Source organism: Macaca nemestrina, chromosome 3 (assembly GCF_043159975.1).
Source record: "Macaca nemestrina isolate mMacNem1 chromosome 3, mMacNem.hap1, whole genome shotgun sequence".
Classification (NCBI taxonomy): domain Eukaryota; kingdom Metazoa; phylum Chordata; class Mammalia; order Primates; family Cercopithecidae; genus Macaca; species Macaca nemestrina.
This window is the reverse complement of record NC_092127.1, coordinates 101,652,269-101,670,775: the sequence shown is the minus strand read 5'-3', so window position 1 is coordinate 101,670,775 and position 18,507 is coordinate 101,652,269. Positions and strand designations below refer to the sequence as shown.

The 18,507-nt window shown below is 40.9% G+C and overlaps 1 protein-coding gene across 1 annotated transcript in view; it reads right to left on the bottom strand.

The window, feature by feature from the left end:
• Positions 1 to 18,507, bottom strand: part of LOC105479654 (SPARC like 1) — a 63,677-nt gene that overhangs the window by 13,466 nt on the left and 31,704 nt on the right. Inside the window, exons 2-7 of the mRNA XM_011737747.2 lie at positions 12,715 to 12,779; positions 7,829 to 7,975; positions 6,442 to 7,449; positions 4,497 to 4,569; positions 3,635 to 3,753; positions 3,162 to 3,282 (exon numbers count right to left, since the gene is read on the bottom strand). Of these exons, the coding sequence (XP_011736049.2) occupies positions 3,162 to 3,282; positions 3,635 to 3,753; positions 4,497 to 4,569; positions 6,442 to 7,449; positions 7,829 to 7,975; positions 12,715 to 12,768 (1,522 nt within the window). The 5' untranslated portion in view covers positions 12,769 to 12,779. The remainder of the gene's footprint in view (positions 1 to 3,161; positions 3,283 to 3,634; positions 3,754 to 4,496; positions 4,570 to 6,441; positions 7,450 to 7,828; positions 7,976 to 12,714; positions 12,780 to 18,507) is intronic.

Sequence of the window (18,507 nt, the reverse complement as noted above, 5' to 3'; positions counted from 1 at the left end):
GTCATTATGATGCTAGCTGGTTATTTTGCCGGTTAGTTGATGCAATTTCTTCATAGTGTCAATGGTCTTTACAATTTGGTATGTTTTTGCAGTGGCTGGTACTGGTTTTCCCTCTTCATATTCAGTGGTTCCTTCAGGAGCTGTTGTAAAGCAGGCCTGGTGGTGAAAAAATCTCTCAGCATTTGCTTATCTGTAAAGGATTTTATTTCTCCTTCACTTATGAAGCTTAGTTTGACTGGTTATGAAATTCTAGGTTTAAAATTCTTTAAGCATGTTGAATATTGGCCCCCACTCTCTTCTTGCTTGTAGGGTTTCTGCAGAGAGTTCCACTGTTAGTCTGATGGGCTTCCCTTTGTGGGTATTCTGACCTTTCTGTCTAGCTGCCCTTAACATTTTTTCCTTCATTTCAACCTTGGTGAATCTGACGATTATGTGTCTTGGAGTTGCTCTTCTTGAGGATTATCTTTGTGGTGTTCTCTGTATTTCCTGAATTTCAATGTTGGTCTGTCTTGCTAGGTTGGGGAAGTTCTCCTGGATAATATCCTGAAGAGTGTTTTCCAACTTGGTTCCATTCTTCTCATTTCTTTCAGGTACACCAATCAAACGTAGGTTTGGTCTTTTCCCATAGTCCCATATTTCTTGGAGGCTTTGTTCGTTCCTTTTCATTCTTTTTTCTCTAATCTTGTCTTCATGCTTTATTTCATTAAGTTGATCTTCAATTTCTGATATCCTTTCTTCTGCTTAATTGATTTGGCTATTGATACTTGTGTACGCTTCACAAAGTTCTCGTGCTGTATTTTCCAGCTCCATCAGGTCATTTATGTTATTCTCTAAATTAGTTATTCTAGTTAGCAATTCCTCTAAACTTTTTTCAAGGTTCTTAGCTTCCTTGCATTGGGTTATAACATGCTCCTTTAGCTCAGAAGAGTTTGTTATTACCCACGTTCTGAAGTCTACTTCTGTCAATTCCTCAAACTAATTCTCCATCCAGTTTTGTTCCCATGCTGGCAAGGAGTTGTGATCCTTTGGAGGAGAAGAGGCATTCCCATTTTTGGAATTTGCAGGGTTTTTGTGCTGGTTTTTCCTCATCTTCGTGGATTTTCTGCCTTTGGTCTTTGATGTTAGTGACTTTCAGATGGGGTATTTGTGTAGATATCTTTTTTGTTGAGGTTGATGCTATTCTTTTCTGTTCATTAGTTTTCCTTCTAACAGGCCCCTCTGCTGCAGGTCTACTGGAGTTCACTCAAGGTCCATTCTAGACCTTGTTTGCCTGGATATCACCAGCAGAGGCTGCAGAACAGCAAACATTGCTGCCTGTTCCTTCCTCTGGAAGTTTCGTCCCAGAGGGGTACCTGCCAGATGCCAGCTGGAGTGCTCCTGTATGAGATGTCTGTTGACCCCTGCTTGGAGGTTTCTCCCAGTCAGGAGGCACGGTGGTCAGGGACCCACCTGAGGAGGCAGTCTGTCCCTTAGCAAAGCTCAAGTGCTGTGCTGGGAGATCTGCTGCTCTCTTCAGAGTGGGCAAGCAGGAATGTTTAAGTGTGCTGAAGCTGCGCCCACACCCACCCCTTCCCCCAGGCGCTCTGTCCCAAGGAGATGGGAACTTTATCCATAAGCCCCTGACTGGAGCTGCTGCCTTACTTTCAGAGATGCCCTTCCCAGACAGGAAGAATCTAGAGAGGCGGTCTAGCTACAGTGGCTTTACGGTGCTGCAGTGGGCTCCACCCAGTCCGAACTTCCTAGTGGCTTTGTTTACACTGTGAGGGGAAAACCGCCAACTCAAGCCTCAGTAATGGCAGATGCCCCTCCCTCAACCAAACTCAAGCATCCCAGGTCTATTTCAGAATGCTGTGCTAGGAGCGAGAATTTCAAGCCAGTGAATCTTAGCTTGCTGGGCTCCATGGGGGTAGGATCCACTGAGCTAGACCATTTGGCGCCCTGGCTTCAGTCACATTTCCAGGGAAGTGAACAGTTCTGTCTTGCTGGCATTCCAGGTGCCACTGGGGTATGCAAAAAAAAAAAAACTCCTGCAGCTAGCTCGGTGTCTGCCCAAACGGTGGCCCAGTGTTGTGTTTGAAACCCAGCGTCCTGGTGGTGTTGGCACCCTAGGGAATCTCCTGGTCTGTGGATTGCGAAGACTGTGGGAAAAGCGTAGTATCTCGGCCGGAAGGCACCGTCCTTCACAGCACAGTCCCTCACATCTTCCCTTGGCTAGGGGAGGGAGTTCCCCGACCCCTTGCACTTCCTGGGTGAGGCAACACCCCACCCTGCTTTGGCTCTTCCTCCGTGAGCTGCACCCACTGTCTAACCAGTCCCAATGAGCCAGGTACCTCAGTTGGAAATGCAGAAATTGCCCTCCTGTGTTGATCTCACTGGAAGCTGCAGACCAGAGCAGTCCCTATTTGGCCATCTTGCCAGCCACCAATGACGTTGCCATTTTTTTGAGGCCACTATCTCAAAGAGAGTTTGTGGTGGCAAAGGAGCAGAGGATGGAGAGCCATACCCCAGCTCGTCAATGCTTCTGCCCAGAACTCACACAGATGATTTTTTTTTTTTCACATTTCATTGGACAAAGCAAGATATGTGGTCATACCTAACGTCCAGGAGGCTGACATATTTCATCCTCTCCTGTGTCTGGAAGGGGAGGAGACCCAGAAATATTAGTGAGCATTGCTAATGTGGAGAATCACTTAGTGGTAAGGGGAGCCAAACACAATTGAGAGCATCCTGGGGAAGGAAGACAGCCTTAAAAAACTTTTGGAAGAATGTGTTGTCGGAAAACTTCTTGGCAAAGGCTTAACTTAAATTGGGAAGAGGGCAAATAATGTAGCAAAATTCCAGTGATTCAACTCTATGATTAAGCGGATAACATTATCATAGTGGTTCTGAGCCCTGGCTGCACATTAGAATTGTCTAGGTTACTTTAAAAACAAATAATAATGATAAAAAAAAATGTCAGGGTTCCAACCTAGTTCAGTTAAATCAGAATCTCCTATGGTTAAGGCCAGAGGGTTCTTATTTTTTAAGTTTCTCCAGTTGATGATTTTTGTGTTCAGAACTACATTAGCTTTTCCCTGTTTGCATATAGATAATTCAGGCATGTCCAGATTCACCCCAAACCCTCTCAGAGATTGTGGTTGACAGGAGGGTCATAATCTTACATTTGCAGGCTCCAAAATAATCCAGCTGGAGTTGATGCCCCTTTTTGGTCCCCTCCAGTCTGCATTTAGTAGCGAATAGATGACAGGAACTGGCATAGGTCTGATTGTCAGTGCCACAAACCTATGGAAGATAAGCAGGAGTAAAAGCTGATAGAGCCAAATGCTCACTGGGAGACACTCTGCTCCTTCAAGCTCATATGCTGTTAACAGTGCTGTGTCAAAGATGTGGTCAGGTAGGTGAGACTATTAAAATCGTAATTGTTCCATTTGGCATCAAAAAAATCAACTAAACTGTACCAACGGTGATGACAATTTAGCTCTAAGTAAGCTCAGTAGAATGAAAACTGCAGATGTTCCAAATATTAGATGATAACCTGTGTACCTTTTTTAAGCAAATATTTCAATTGCAAATATTTTTATTTCAGTCACTAACCTCTTGGAGCCACTTAAAGACTATTTTGCAGAATACTTACTTGGTCAAGGAGTTTTGTTGGAGGACAAGTCACTGGATCCTGGCAGACACAGTGAGGTTTTCCCTGTTGGTCTACCTTACAGATGTGGCCTCTTTTACACTGGAAGCTCATGCAAGAATCTAATAGAAAAGATTAGACAGGAAACATGGACAAAGTTAAATTGAGTATGTAAATACAAATTTACTCAACTAGTTTCATTTTCACTAACGAGGGGGAAATTTTGAAGTCCTTGAAATTTGCAAATTTGGAAGTGAGAAGACATTGGAATCCTCTTTAATTGATGTGTTAATTTCCAGATGGAACCTTCTATTTTACATGATAATTTTACAGACTACTTTACGTAATAATCTAGATTTCCTTTTGCAGCAGTTTGGATTGGAGATGTGCAAAGAACAGACAGCCCTTCTATGCCTGAGATGGTCATAGTCTGAAGTTCTTAATGCAATGTTGTGCAAACTGGTCAGAAGTGAAATAAGGCTGAAATTCAAAATGTTTGTGATAGGGGGAGGAATTAGGTCCTTTATCATGTATGGGATATAAATTCACAAGCAAGTGACAGATTTGAGAATAAATAAGGTAGAATTAATTCTTTTCAGAAGCAAAAGGATTTAAGGAAGAAGAACTCTAGCCTTTTCACTAATATCTAAACAGGGCTTCCAGTTTGTAAACACATTTACCCATAGTTGTATATGAAGTATGTACAAGAAAATGTCAACAATTTATGGGAGCATTTCCTTGGGGAGGGTTGGGGAGAGAAAAAATTCTGTGCAGTAGTCACAAAGGATGGAGGGACAAGCCCAAAGTGGCAGATTCCATTTCTTCCTTGATATAGTCACAAACAGCTTGCTTGGTGCATACTCACCCACACCATGCACCCTCATGTTGCCTTCACTTGACGTTTCCTCATCATTTGATGAGTTCTCTGCTTTCTTGGCCTTTAGAATAACAAGAGCAAAAGTTAAAATCTACTAAGAGGACAGCCATTACTTAATTTATATTCCCACTGTGCATACTTTCACAGAGTATTTTTCATGCTCAAATCATTTCAAATCTCAGAAAGGGAAACCAGGCTGGGTGCGGTGGCTCATGTGTGTAATCCGCACTTTGGGAGGCCAGAGTGGAAGGATCACTTCAAGGCCAGGAGTTTAAGACCAGCCTAGCAACATAGGGAAACTCCATCTCTACCAAAAAAAAAAAAAAACTAGCTGGGCGTGATGGTGCGTGCCTGTGGTCCCAGTTATTCAGGAGGCTAAGGTGGGAGGACTACTAGAGCCCAGGAGATTGAGGCTGCAGGAAGCTGTGATTGCACCACTGCACTCCAGCCTAGGAGACAGAGCAAGACTTCATCTCTAAAAACAAAACAAAACAGAAAAAAAGGAAAGAAATGGAGCCTATAATCCCAGCACTTTGGGAAGCTGAGGTGGGTGGATCACCTGAGGTCAGGAGTTTGTGACTAGCCTGACCAACACGGTGAAACTCCATCTCTACTAAAAATACAAAAATTAGCTGGGCATGGTGGCAGGCGCCTATAGTTCCACCTACTTGGGTGGCTGAGACAGGATAATTGCTTGAACCTGGGAAGCAGAAGTTGCAGTGAGCCGAGATTGTACCACTGCACTCCCGCCTGGGTGAAGGAGTGAGACTCCGTCTCAAAAAAAATAAAATAAAAAAGAAAAAAGAAAAAAGAAAGGAAATCAGTCACAACTGTAGAGGTAGACAGGAACCCTTGGAGAACAGGACCCATTTCTATCTTTATCAGCAAGACATAGTGCGGTATCTCTGGGGATTAGTCAATAAGACTTGGAGTCTCCTCTTTGGATTTGAGAAAACACTAGAAATATAGTATTATCTTGTGATTTTTTAGTTAAGCCAGAGTTACATTGGAAATCTCTCTGAATTTGTTGGTAAAGCTTTCTTACCAGGCTTTTAAGGTGTAAGAAAACTCCTACGTTAGAGTGGCAGCAGAGTTCTCAGTAATTGAGGTTACCATTGACTTTGTGCACCAAAATCTGTGCCAAGTCCTGCTGGTGGGTGGCTGCCAGGATTTTGAACGAAAGCTCCAAATATGCTTCCTCTCTGCCCCGATCCTGCTGTAGTTTCCAGATTATCATTTTGGTATGTGTTTGCTTAATAAAGTAGGGCCTTAATCTTTATAACTAATTCAACAAATATTGTTGGCTCTTTTGTTATGTCAGAGGCATTTTGTTGGACACTGGTGATTCAACTCGAAAACAATATGGCATCTGCTTTCAAGGCATTAGAGCAGCAGCTCTCAGTGTCTCCCATCCTTCAGATCTGTCATAATTTATCATTTCAGCTAGTTCCAGGGACTTTCAATGGCCAATATCTGCATTTCTGTGCCTGAAAAATCATGGAAATTGACCTGACTCACTCAAGGGACAGACTGGACATACTGGGAAATTAATACTCCCCTAGCAATCCTCAGCCACAAGAAGTGCCCTAGCTCCTTCAGTCACCAAATGGAATAATTCTGAGAAAGTGTCTTTACATGGCTTGAATGATGTTCCTTTTATCAGCTTCCTTTCCTTCTTGTGTTACTCTATCTTTGTTCCCTGTGCTTCTTAAATAAACAACACTCGAATCCAAGATCTGCTTCTATGGGAACCCAAATACAGGCATTCTCAGCCTAATGATAGAAATGGACCTAAAAAGAAAGAATTGTAATATATTTTAGTAATGTACTAGTAGACGTCCATATAGGACACTGTGAGAGCACAGAGAAAGGTCATGACTGTTTATTGATAATGCTGGCTTTATTGAACAAGGACCATTTAAAATAATCTTACCTCGGGGTGCTCTCCAGGCTCACTGGTATCTATATTTTCATTTTCATGTGCTTTTTCCCTTTGCTCCTCAATTTTGAGGTGATAGGCAATGGATTGAGCTCTCTCGGCCTCCAGAAAGGCCTGGCTTGGGATGAAGTAGTCATCACCTGCACTGTGTCTGGGGCCATCATCGCCATCATCACCGCCATCATCATCAGCTCCATGATTTCTGGGCATAGTGGTACCATCGTCAGTAGGTTCCATGAGCAAAGCCTCAGAAACAGTCTTTTCATCTATCTCTTTGTGGTTGCTGATAGCTTCCAGGCCAGTTTTACCCTCTTGACTCGGCCATTCAGTTTCTTGAATGTGCTTATTGATGTTTGATGCATTTTCCTCTTCTGTTTCTGCATTAGAGTTATCATCTTCTTGTTCTTGGTTATCCTGCTCAAATTCATCCTCCTGCATCTTGCTTACTTGAGTTGGTTGATCAGACTCTTCCAAAATGTCATCAGATTGGGTATTGTCTTCCTCCCGCTTGCTGTTAGCATCCTCCCTGGGCAATTCTGTCTTTCCTTCTTGGTTATCATTGTGGGTACCAACTTCACCTGGCTCTTTCTCTTCTTCCTCTTCTCCATTGGAAATATTTGGATCCTGCTCTTGGTTTCCTTGATCCCTTAGGTCTTGGCTATGTTTACTGCTCTTGTTCAACTGATGATGTGAATAATTTCTAGGTTGTTCTTGGTTTTCCTCTCTCTTTGTGATACTTTCTTGTTGGTTAGAATCTATGAAGGAACTAACACCAGGAGCCAAAAAGTCAGTGTTCTCTGAGGGTTTTTTCTCCTGAGGCTCACTCATATCTTCTTTTATGTCCAATATACCTTCAGTTGGTGCATACTCCAAATTCACACTGAAGTCACCATCTCTGTCCTCTTGGTCCTTCAGTCCCAGCTCTTGGCTAGAACTCTTGCCCTGTTCTGCTGACTGTTCATGGCTTTCCTCTTTTGACTTTAGTACTGATGATTTTTCAGCCTTAAAAGAAAAAAAAGTTCATTCTTCAAACAAATGATAATACAACCATATTTATGCCTAAGGTAGTGTTTAATATTCATTATTTTTTTTCTTCACACACTATCATGTAAACATGTTTATAATATTCCTCACACTCTGCAGCCACAGGTTTAAACTGAATTTAGATTTTATAAAATGAAACAAGTATACAGCAGCTCAGCCCAAGTAGTAAAACTCATTAATCCTCATGATTCTTCTAGTGATTGGAGGCAGTTGAGGTGATCATGTTTTAAAAAAATTAAACTGAGACATAAATGACATAATCTCTTTTACCATGTTTTGAAACTAAGACCTTTAGAGAATTAAAAAATTATATGAATATAAATGATGTTACTTTTACCTTACGGTGGGAATGGTCTTCTGGGGATACTGCTGTTTCTTTTTCATTTTCTGCATCTTCAGCCCTTAAATTGGGGATTGCAGTGTTGTCGGGTGCTACCATTTCAGCAGTTGGTTTGGCATGATCAGATAATAATCTTGCATTTGTCTGAAAAAATTAAAAACTGGTTTTCGTTATTCATGTCTGGATGCTAATTTAAAAATTTGCTAGTTACTCTTGTTGTCATCATTATTAGTAGCAATATACTTCATTCATACCAACAATTTAAAAATATTCTCTAGAGTTTTTGAGGATATAAGCAAATGCCTAGAACAGAATGTTAAGTGGAAGCAGAATCTCAATTGTGTTTAAGAAAAAGCAGGCTGGGCGCGGTGGCTCAAGCCTGTAATCCCAGCACTTTGGGAGGCCGAGACGGGCGGATCACGAGGTCAGGAGATCGAGACCATCCTGGCTAACACGGTGAAACCCCGTCTCTACTAAAAAAAAAATACAAAAAACTACCCAGGCGAGGTGGTGGGCGCCTGTAGTCCCAGCTACTCGGGAGGCTGAGGCAGGAGAACGCGTAAACCCGGGAGGCAGAGCTTGCAGTGAGCTGAGATCCGGCCACTGCACTCCAGCCTGAGCGACAGAGAGAGACTCCGTCTCAAAAAAAAAAAAAAAAAAAAAAGAAAAAAGTTATTTATGCAGAGACTAGGTGAAAATAAAGCAAAATGCATTTCAATAATGGTAACTTTGAGTTTTGAAATTATTTTCTGTGTTTTTTAAACTTTTGCAAAGCATTTATACTTTACAATTTTGGAAAGTGTTGTTTAGCGGAAATTTGAAGTCAAATAAAGTTAACCATAGGATATAGTATTGTACATTTTCCTAATTTAAGTACTCACTAATAATTAGCCGAAAAATTTATAAACTTTTAATCAATATTTGTTTGATTTCTTAACACCATTGGCCTTAACATTGATCAGGAAATCTTAATAAAAAACAATTTAAGGGCTGGTTGCGGTAGCTCACGCCTGTAATCCCAGGTCTTTGGGAGGCTGAGGTGGGCGAATCACTTGAGGTCAAGGGCAGGAGTTCATGACCAGCCTGGACAACATGGTGAAATCCCGTCTCTATTAAAAATACAAAAAATTAGCTGGGCATGGTGGTGGGTGCCTGTAATCGCAGCTACTCAGGAGGCTGAGGCAGGAGAATCGCTTGAACCCTGGAGGCGGAGGTTGCAGTGAACTGAGATCATGCCATTGCACTCCAGCCTGGGCAACAAGAGGGAAACTCCATCTCAAAAAAAAAAGAAAAAAATTTAGACATAATTCAAAGACTGTGTGAGACAGGGCACTAAGCCTAGTAGAAAAGGGCATGTCTGGACTATTAATTTCTATTGGAGGGATGGTCCTATTTCTAGCAAGATTGGAGACTTAGATAAAGAGCTGGGCAGTGATGCATGATGGGGCAGTTGAACAACTGAACTTGGAGGTAAGAGTCCTCCATTCAAGTCTTGCCTCTGCTATTTACTTTCTATCTGTGGTTTGACAGGTCGTTAATATTTTTTATTAATTTAAAAATATTAATAAAATTAATCACATTAACTTATTAATTAATTAACTCCAGCCTCTTGCCCAGGGTGGAGTTCAGTGGTGCAGTCTAGGCTCACTGCAACCTCCGCCTCCCAGGCTGAAGCCACCCTTCCACTTCAGCCTCCCCAGTAGCTGGGACTACAGGCACCACCATGCCTGGGTGATTTTTGTATTTTTTGTAGAGATGAGTTTCACTATGTTGCCCAGGCTGGCCTCGAACTTCTGAACTCAAGCAATCTTCCTGTCTTGGCCTCCCAAAGTGCTGAGATTACAGGCATGAACCACCACGCCCGGTCAAAGTCATTAATTTCTACCCTGCCATCTCTCAAGGTGGCAAGAAGTATCAAGTGAGCAGAAATATCAAAATAAGGTTATGTATAAAAAATATTTTATAAATTTTAAGGAGTTGCCCAACTGAAAACTACTATTGCTAGCACTAACCTCACACCGTGGTAGTAATATAAACTGCCCAGTATCTGAGGCAGATATTCACTGTGGATCTTTATTAGAGAGATACTCGGGACACTCAGATGGCATACCCAGGTGTAAGTATGAAACTGGGATTCTATTTGGATTAACTTTTTATTCCATTAGCAGGTCCTATAGTGCTGACTGTGTAATATAAAGAAAGCCATAGAATACAGGATTTATTTTTTAATTTTTAATTTGTTTTTTGAGACAGAGTCTTGCTCTGTTGCCCAGGCTGAAGTACAGTGGCGTGATCTCGGCTCACTGTAACCTCCACCTGCTGGGTTTAAGCGATTCTCATGCCTCAGCCTCCTGAGTAGCTGGGATTGCAGGTGCCTGCTACCATGCCATGCTAATTTTTGTGTTTATTTATTAATTTTTTTTAGTAGAGATAGGGTTTCACCATGTTGGCCAGACTGGTCTTGAACTCCTGGCCTCAAGTGATCTGCCCACCTCGGCCTCCCAAAGTGCTGGGATTACAGAGAAGAGCCACGGCTTCTGGCCAAAGTACAGGATTCCTTTAGGTTTGGTTTGCTCTTTTGCTTCGTATCTCCTTTTCACCTAAGATGGGTAATTAATTTGAAAAAGTTTATAAAGAGGCCTTAAAGAAGGGGGAAAAGGAAAAAGAATGGTGGCCACTTTGGTTAAGCTGCCAACAGGGAGCATCATAGAAGGCAATGGATGGGGGAGCTTTAAGGCTTATTAGTGGAGAACTGGCCACTCTCTCTGCCCCTCCATCCACCTACTGCCCAAGCAGGAAGAAATGCACACAAAAAATGGCAACTCTTTTACTTTCAGAAATATTCTGCAATTGAAATTACGTTTTATCATTATGAGCATATTTCTATTTATTTAACGTGCCCTCTGGAAATCTATTTGGAATCTCCTAACTACCCCAATCCATTTACATCTGGAGAATTCAGGCAGGCAGGGAAAATGATACAAATTTTTAATAGGTCAGTTCTATGAGAAGATACTTAGCTTTCTAGTGTTTGGCTAGGTTTACATGATATCAAATTGTCCCAGAAAGGAAACATCTGGAATGTGTCTAAATACAAGTGTGTCATTCAAACATTTGGTTCAAACTTTTTTTGTTTTTTGAGACAGAGTCTTGCTCTGTCACCCAGGCTGGAGTGCTGTTGTGCGATCTTGGCTCACTGCAGCCTCGACTCCCCTGGCTCGAGGGATCCTCCCTCCTGTGCCTCCCAAGTAGCTGGGACTACAGGCACATGCCATGGCACCTGGCCAATTTTTTTTTTTTCTTTTTTGTAGAGACAAGGCCTCACTATGTTACCCAGGTTGGTCTTGAACTCCTGGGCTCAAGTGATCCTCTGGCCTTGACCTCCCAAAGTGCTGGGATTACAGGTAGGAGGCACAGTGCATGGCCCAAAGACACTTTTTTATGTATATTTACATAATAGCAACAGCTACAAGGACAAAGCACATTTTCAGGAGAAAATAATGGTTTTGTGGGAACTCCTTTCAGTGTTGAACATTAATTTGTCCCGATTTTGTAATTTCAGGGTGTAATGTATAATTTCAGCTGGAGTAGCTCCACACTGCTTAAGCATGATTCCTGATAGCGGTCATAAACTCTGTCTTCCAAGAACAGCTTGGTCTGGATGCCAGGGAGTTTGTTTTTGCTGACACATTTGTCAACCAGGAGCTAGCTAACAACTTATCCAAAAAGCCAGGACAGAATTTTACACCTAGAGAGGAAGGGAGGAAAGGGACAATTGAGAAATTGCTTTGTCTTTTTAAAAGAGGCTGATTCCTCCATTTGGTGAAAAAGAAAAAAAATGGCACAATCCTTTGGTTTAATGCAGGATTCCATGGATCATTTGCGGAACGTCTCCGGTGGTCATCCGTGCCATGGTTTCATTTGTTTTTTAACTTTCAGTTTGTTTTGAGTCCACTGATGCGGTTTCAAATGATCTGATGTGTGTTCAGCTGCTTTATTGCTGTGCAAATGGGGCCAGTATATCTGACCACGAAGAAGAGAATATTCTAGTCCTGCCTACTTTCAGCATACTTGCTTGGACAGCCTCCCAAGGATGAGTTAGGAGCTTGTTTATGATTACTGTATCGTTTCCTGCCTAACCCATTGGTTCCTGTTTTTCATTATAGACTCTCAAAATTTTTCTCAGCCAGCATCTATTTGATCTTGAAGAAAATGCTGCTGGAGACTGTGGATATGCACCTTAATTTTTTTTTTTTTTCGACGGCATCTCGCTCTGTTGCCCAGGCTGGAGTGCAGTGGAGTGATCTTAGCTCACTGCAACCTCCACCTCCTGGGTTCAATTGATTCTTCTTGCCTCAGCCTCCCGAGTAGCTGTGATTACAGGTGCCCACCACCACACCCGGCTAATTTTTGTATTTTTTTTAGTAGAGACAGGGTTTTGCCATGTTGGCCAGGCTGGTCTTGAACTCCTAACCTCAGGGGATCTGCTCACCTTGGTCTTCTAAAGTGCTGGGATTACAGGCGTGAGCCACTGCGCCCGGTCTAAAGTCTTAGGTTTATAATAACAATGTGATGAACTTCCCTGGGAGAATTTATTTCTTCCTGTCTTGGGTATTTGGGCATATTCTATGGCTAATAAACAGATAGCCCACGCTTTCTGCTGTATATTTATTGTGTCTTGTAGAACCTGATAGTTCAAAAAAAATTTTTTTAAGTACCTTGAGTTTTCCAATTACTTGTTTATTACTTGGGCAATAAGGAATATAATTAAAATAAAAAAGAGAATTTCAAACCATTATATAATAACATTTTCTTTTAAATGGAGGATTTCTAAAGTAAATATTAGGAGAAAGAGATGTAATAACAGAAGAAAGGAAATTTACCGGGATTGCAGCTGCAGTTCCCAAGATACACAGGAAAAAAAGCCCAGTCTTCATGCTTTCCAGATCTGTGAACCAACAAGATAATTATCAGTGGTAGGGAAAAGTTTCCTCATGAAAAACTGAAAGCTAATCTTAGCAAATACTGAGCTTGATATTGTCCTTGGCATATAAAAGTGATTTCTATCTTTGTGGATTAATATGTCTGAAAAGACAGATTGATAGCAGTTCTTACTCAGTTGTGTACCTGTGAAAATTACTCCCTGATTTTTTGGTCAGGCCATGTTTGGCAGAACATATCTCTGTTTGTGACTGTACTTCTTTGAGTAAAGACGCTGTGCAGATCTCAGGTCTTAAGATTTGTGAGTATTTATAATGAAAAAAAAATCACGAAATGAAGTAACGTGGTATGTCAAGTTTGAGTAAAAACACGCCGCCTGTTTAGTGGTAAAGAAACACATTCATTCAGTGAAGATTTTTAGTCATACAACACTGCACTGCCACAGAGTCATAGACCTAGAGGGCATTTATGTTCATCTAATACAGAGGTCTCTACTGGCAATCTGTGAGTTGGGGGTGGCCTTCAGATAGGTTTGGTTTGGTAGGCACTGTGCATTTTAAACCAGTATTTTATTTCATTTTATGTTATGTTATGTTATGTTATGTTATGTTATGTTATGTTATGTTATGTTATTTTTGAGACGGAGTCTGGCTCTGTCGCCCAGGCTGGAGTGCAGTGGCCGGATCTCAGCTCACTGCAAGCTCCGCCTCCCGGGTTTACGCCATTCTCCTGCCTCAGCCTCCCGAGTAGCTGGGACTACAGGCGCCTACCACCTCGCCCGGCTAGTTTTTTGTATTTTTTTTAGTAGAGAGAGGGTTTCACCATGTTAGCCAGGATGGTCTCGATCTCCTGACCTCATGATCCGCCCGTCTCGGCCTCCCAAAGTGCTGGGATTACAGGCTTGAGCCACCGCGCCCAGCCTAAACCAGTATTTTAAATTCCAGAGGTTTCATGTCAAAATCTAAATTTCCAGTTTCTCTTGAACCATCTAACCTCTTAGCAACAACAGGCCTTGATGACAACAGTTGGCTGCATCTGCGTTGAGACCACCCTCTGTAAGGGATGCTGGCGTTTGTGCTAGATCTCTCACTTTTGTTATTTGCCTTTCATTTGAATTTAGTTAGTTCCAAATGAACTCTTTAAGTTTAGAAATGAGACAAGTGAGGCTCAGAGAGGTTAAGTAAGTCATCTCCAGATGAACTCTGGGTCTAAGGCTTTTCCCACACACCAGTTATATTATTGTGGTTCTTGAAAGTAGTGGGCAGCCTACAGTTTTTTGCAGGGTATCCCTGAGTCTGGTGGTCTGATCTCTAACTGGGATTAGGGCTACAGTTTTTAGTATTTAATAGAGGTTTTGTGGATCTCCCAGACATACTAGATGACTCCTTTAAATTATTTTTTGCAATCATAAACACATTCACAGTTTAAAATAAGACTTTGAGGTTTATAAAGAAACTAAGCAGTTTCTTCTGCTACTTATCCCAATATTTCTACACAATATGCTTAAACGGATATTTTAAAATATATTAAATATTACTCTACGGATTTAATATTGCAACAACTATCACTTCACACACATGCACGCACGCACGCACAACACACACACGCACACACTTCTCTTCCTAAAATAATTTTATCACAATTCTTATTTAAATTTTTATTTAACATTCATGACAGTGTAAATGTTCTTCACAGCTGAACCAAGTAGTAGTTTCATGTGTTGAACCACACTGACATTTCTTTTCTTGAACAATATTTTGGTTTTGTTTTGATTTAGAAATTGCCTTCCTTTTAAAGCTTTTTACATACTTTTCTGTGCACCCGTCACTTATTCTTCCTGAATTTTCCAACAAAATTAAAAATTTCCTCTTAATATGGTAACAACAATAACAACAACATAGCAACATTAACAGCCCCTTAAGGAAATCCCTCGTGTTCATTTCCCCCCTTGGAAGTCGCACTCCCAGAGTCTCAGATTTCTTGCTTCCTTTGGACTGGTGTATTCCAGGCTGCTGTGCGGCTTTTCTCCTGGGGTTCATACTTGGAGTCACCACACCTTGGTAATCCCCTTTGTCTTTTTTCTTCTGTTTGATTTCTTTCTGCCTAGGTCCCATGTATTTTTCTTTCTTAGTTTTCTCTCTCATTTTGATGAAGCACATATTCCATAAGTTTCTTGAGAAATATACACAGGAGACAGAATTTTTAAGGTACTGCATATTAGAAAAATATCTGTATTTTACCCTTTACTTGGTACATAGTTTGACTAGATATAGAATTCTAGATTGGAATGTTTTTCTCAGAATTTTTTTTAAAGCATTGGTCTATTTTCTTATAATTTCCAGTGTTGCTAGTAAGAACTCTGATGTGAGATTTTCCCCCAACGTTTTTACAAACACAGTATTTTTTTTCTTCTTTATGGATGCTTTTACATTTTCACATTTGGCCCCAGTCTTCTGAAATATTACCATCTCTGCCTTAGTTTGGATACTTTTACATTTACTTTAGAAACTCATTAGGCCCTTTGAATTTGGAAATTTACGTATTTCTGTTCTGGGGAGCATTTCATGTGTTAGTTCTTTAATGATTTTTGCCCTTCTATTTTTTGTCTTTTCTTTCTGGAATTTATATTAGTTAAATATCAGAATTCTGGGATTGATTCTCCGATTTCAAATCATTTTTGCTCTTCTCTTCAATAGTGTGTCCATCATTCTGGGAAACTTTCTCAATGTTACCTTACATCTCTCCCATTGATTTTTTTTTTTTTTTTTTTTTTTCTAGAGATAGGGTTTCACCATGTTGCCCAGGCTGGTCTCAAACTCCTGAGCTCAAAGTGATCTGCCCACCTCAGCCCCTCAAAGTGCTAGGATTACGGGGATGAGCCACTGTGCCTGGCCTCTCTTATTGATTAAAAAATTATATTCATATACTTCATTTTCTTTTTAAATTTTATTTTTAAATTGACAAATAATAATTTTACATATTCATGAGGTACATAGTGACGTTTCACTACATATAATGTATAGTGATCAGATAAGGATAATTAGCATATCCATCACCTCAAACAGTTATTATTTCTTTGTATTGGGAACAGTGTCCTCTTTCTAGCTATTTGAAATATATAATATCCTACAGTGGTATAGAGCACTAGAACTTATTCCTCCTATTAGCTATAGTTTTATGTCCTTTAGCAAATATCTCCATATTCCTTTCTTCCCCTCACCCTTCCCAGCCTCAAGTATCCTCTGTTCTACTTCTTACTTCTATGACATCAACTTTTTTCGCTTTCACATGAGTGAGAATATGCTTATATACTGTTAATTTTTTATTTCCTGTTGGCTTCTCTTTTTAATATTGTCCTGTTCTTTATTAGTGTGACATATGTTCTTGTCTCCTTGAGGATATTAATAAATATTTTGAAAATTTCCTCTGCATCCTGCATTTTCTGTTTCCTTCTTGTTCCTTTTTTTTTTTCCCCAGTTAGTTTGTTTTGATCTTTGTTTTTCATGTTGAAAGCTTTTCTCTAATATTTGACGTATTTGGCTGTCCATTAATACTTAGCAGTGAGTCACTAGAAAGCCAATTAGAACTTTATGGACAGGGCTTGGAGGGCTCCCAAAGAACAGTTCCGTGGAGCATTGGAGGGTTCCAAGGAGCAGGAATCTGACAGTCTCGATGGGGCACCCCAAAGGTCATTCTCAGATATTTTAGGGAGATTTTCTTTTCTCTAGAGGAGAAATTCCTACCTCTTACCTTGGGAAGCAAATATAAACCTGGTTGCTAGCATTCTGTGAGATGAGTGAAGAGACTGGAGTTCTCAGTGCACACACTGATTTTTCACTTAGCTCTAGGTTTCTGTATGGCTCCACCTGCCACCTGACATTGTGCTTACCCTGAGTACAGAGCCAGAGGATAAGCTTTTTCCTGCTTGTGTTGAAACATGGAAGTCCTCTGCCTGTGCAGGCAGGAGGAAGGATCTTGAATCTAAGAGTTAATCTGATAGGCTTTCAACCAATACTCCAGATTTCAGCCTCTATCCTCACCTTGCCTTTCAAGTCACCTGGTGCCTCCAATTCTGGAAACTTGCATGGGTTCTTCGGTGTGAATGGCTTCCTTCTTTGTCTATGGCATCCTTCTCTGCAGACTCTTAGGTTTAAGCTTTCCCGGTTCTAAGTCAGTCTTCCATCTTCTAAAGATGTGTTGACACTCTTCTTCTTCTTTGTCTCCTCTTCTTTTATCTTAGTCACTGTGAGTCTATATTATTACTATTCTTTTCCTATCATTATTCTGGAATTTTAGCAGGGAGTGGCAACATATGTATATGTTTCATCTCCATTTAACAACAGATGACTTCCATTTCTTTTTTTTTTAACTGGAAAGAATTATATTTTATTGCAGTTTATAAAAAGGAAAACTTGTAATTTTGTTTTTGGAGTTAAGAAAATAATCTAGCAATCCAGGCCAAATAAGACATTCTTAGAGAATGAGGGTCTTAGTATGATTAAATTTTTTGGCTTCACTGATCATATTGAATTTTATTCTTTCAATTATTGCATAATAAGAAGAAATTCACATAGTTGCTTAGGGGTGGAAATATTTTTTTTTTTTTTTTGGAGACGGAGTCTCACGCTGTTGCCCAGGCTGGAGTGCAGTGGCGCGATCTCGGCTCACTGCAAGCTCCACCTCCCGGGTTCCCGCCATTCTCCTGCCTCAGCCTCCTGAGTAGCTGGGACTACAGGCGCCCGCCACCGCGCCCGGCTAATTTTTTGTATTTTTTAGTAGAGACGGGGTTTCACTGTGGTCTCGATCTCCTGACCTTGTGATCCGCCCGCCTCGGCCTCCCAAAGTGCTGGGATTACAGGCTTGAGCCACCGCGCCCGGCCCAATATTTTTTTTTTTAATTTTTTTTTTAAAATTTATTTATTATTATTATACTTTAAGTTGTAGGGTACATGTGCATAACGTGCAGGTTTGTTACATATGTATACTTGTGCCATGGTGGTGTGCTGCACCCATCAACTCGTCATTTACATCAGGTATAACTCCCAATGCAATCCCTCCCCCCTCCCCCCTCCCCATGATAGGCCCCTGTGTGTGATGTTCCCCTTCCTGAGTCCAAGTGATCTCATTGTTCAGTTCCCACCTGTGAGTGAGAACATGCGGTGTTTGGTTTTCTGTTCTTGTGATAGTTTGCTAAGAATGATGGTTTCCAGCTGCATCCATGTCCCTACAAAGGACACAAACTCATCCTTTTTGATGGCTGCATAGTATTCCATGGTGTATATGTGCCACATTTTCTTAATCCAATCTGTCACTGATGGACATTTGGGTTGATTCCAAGTCTTTGCTATTGTGAATAGTGCTGCAATAAACATACGTGTGCATGTGTCTTTATAGCAGCATAATTTATAATCCTTTGGGTATATACCCAGTAATGGGATGGCTGGGTCATATGGTACATCTAGTCCTAGCTCCTTGAGGAATCGCCATACTGTTTTCCATAATGGTTGAACTAGTTTACAATCCCACCAACAGTGTAAAAGTGTTCCTATTTCTCCACATCCTCTCCAGCACCTGTTGTTTCCTGACTTTTTAATGATCGCCATTCTAACTGGTGTGAGATGGTTATCTCATTGTGGTTTTGATTTGCATTTCTCTGATGGCCAGTGATGATGAGCATTTTTTCATGTGTCTGTTGGCTGTATGAATGTCTTCTTTTGAGAAATGTCTGTTCATAT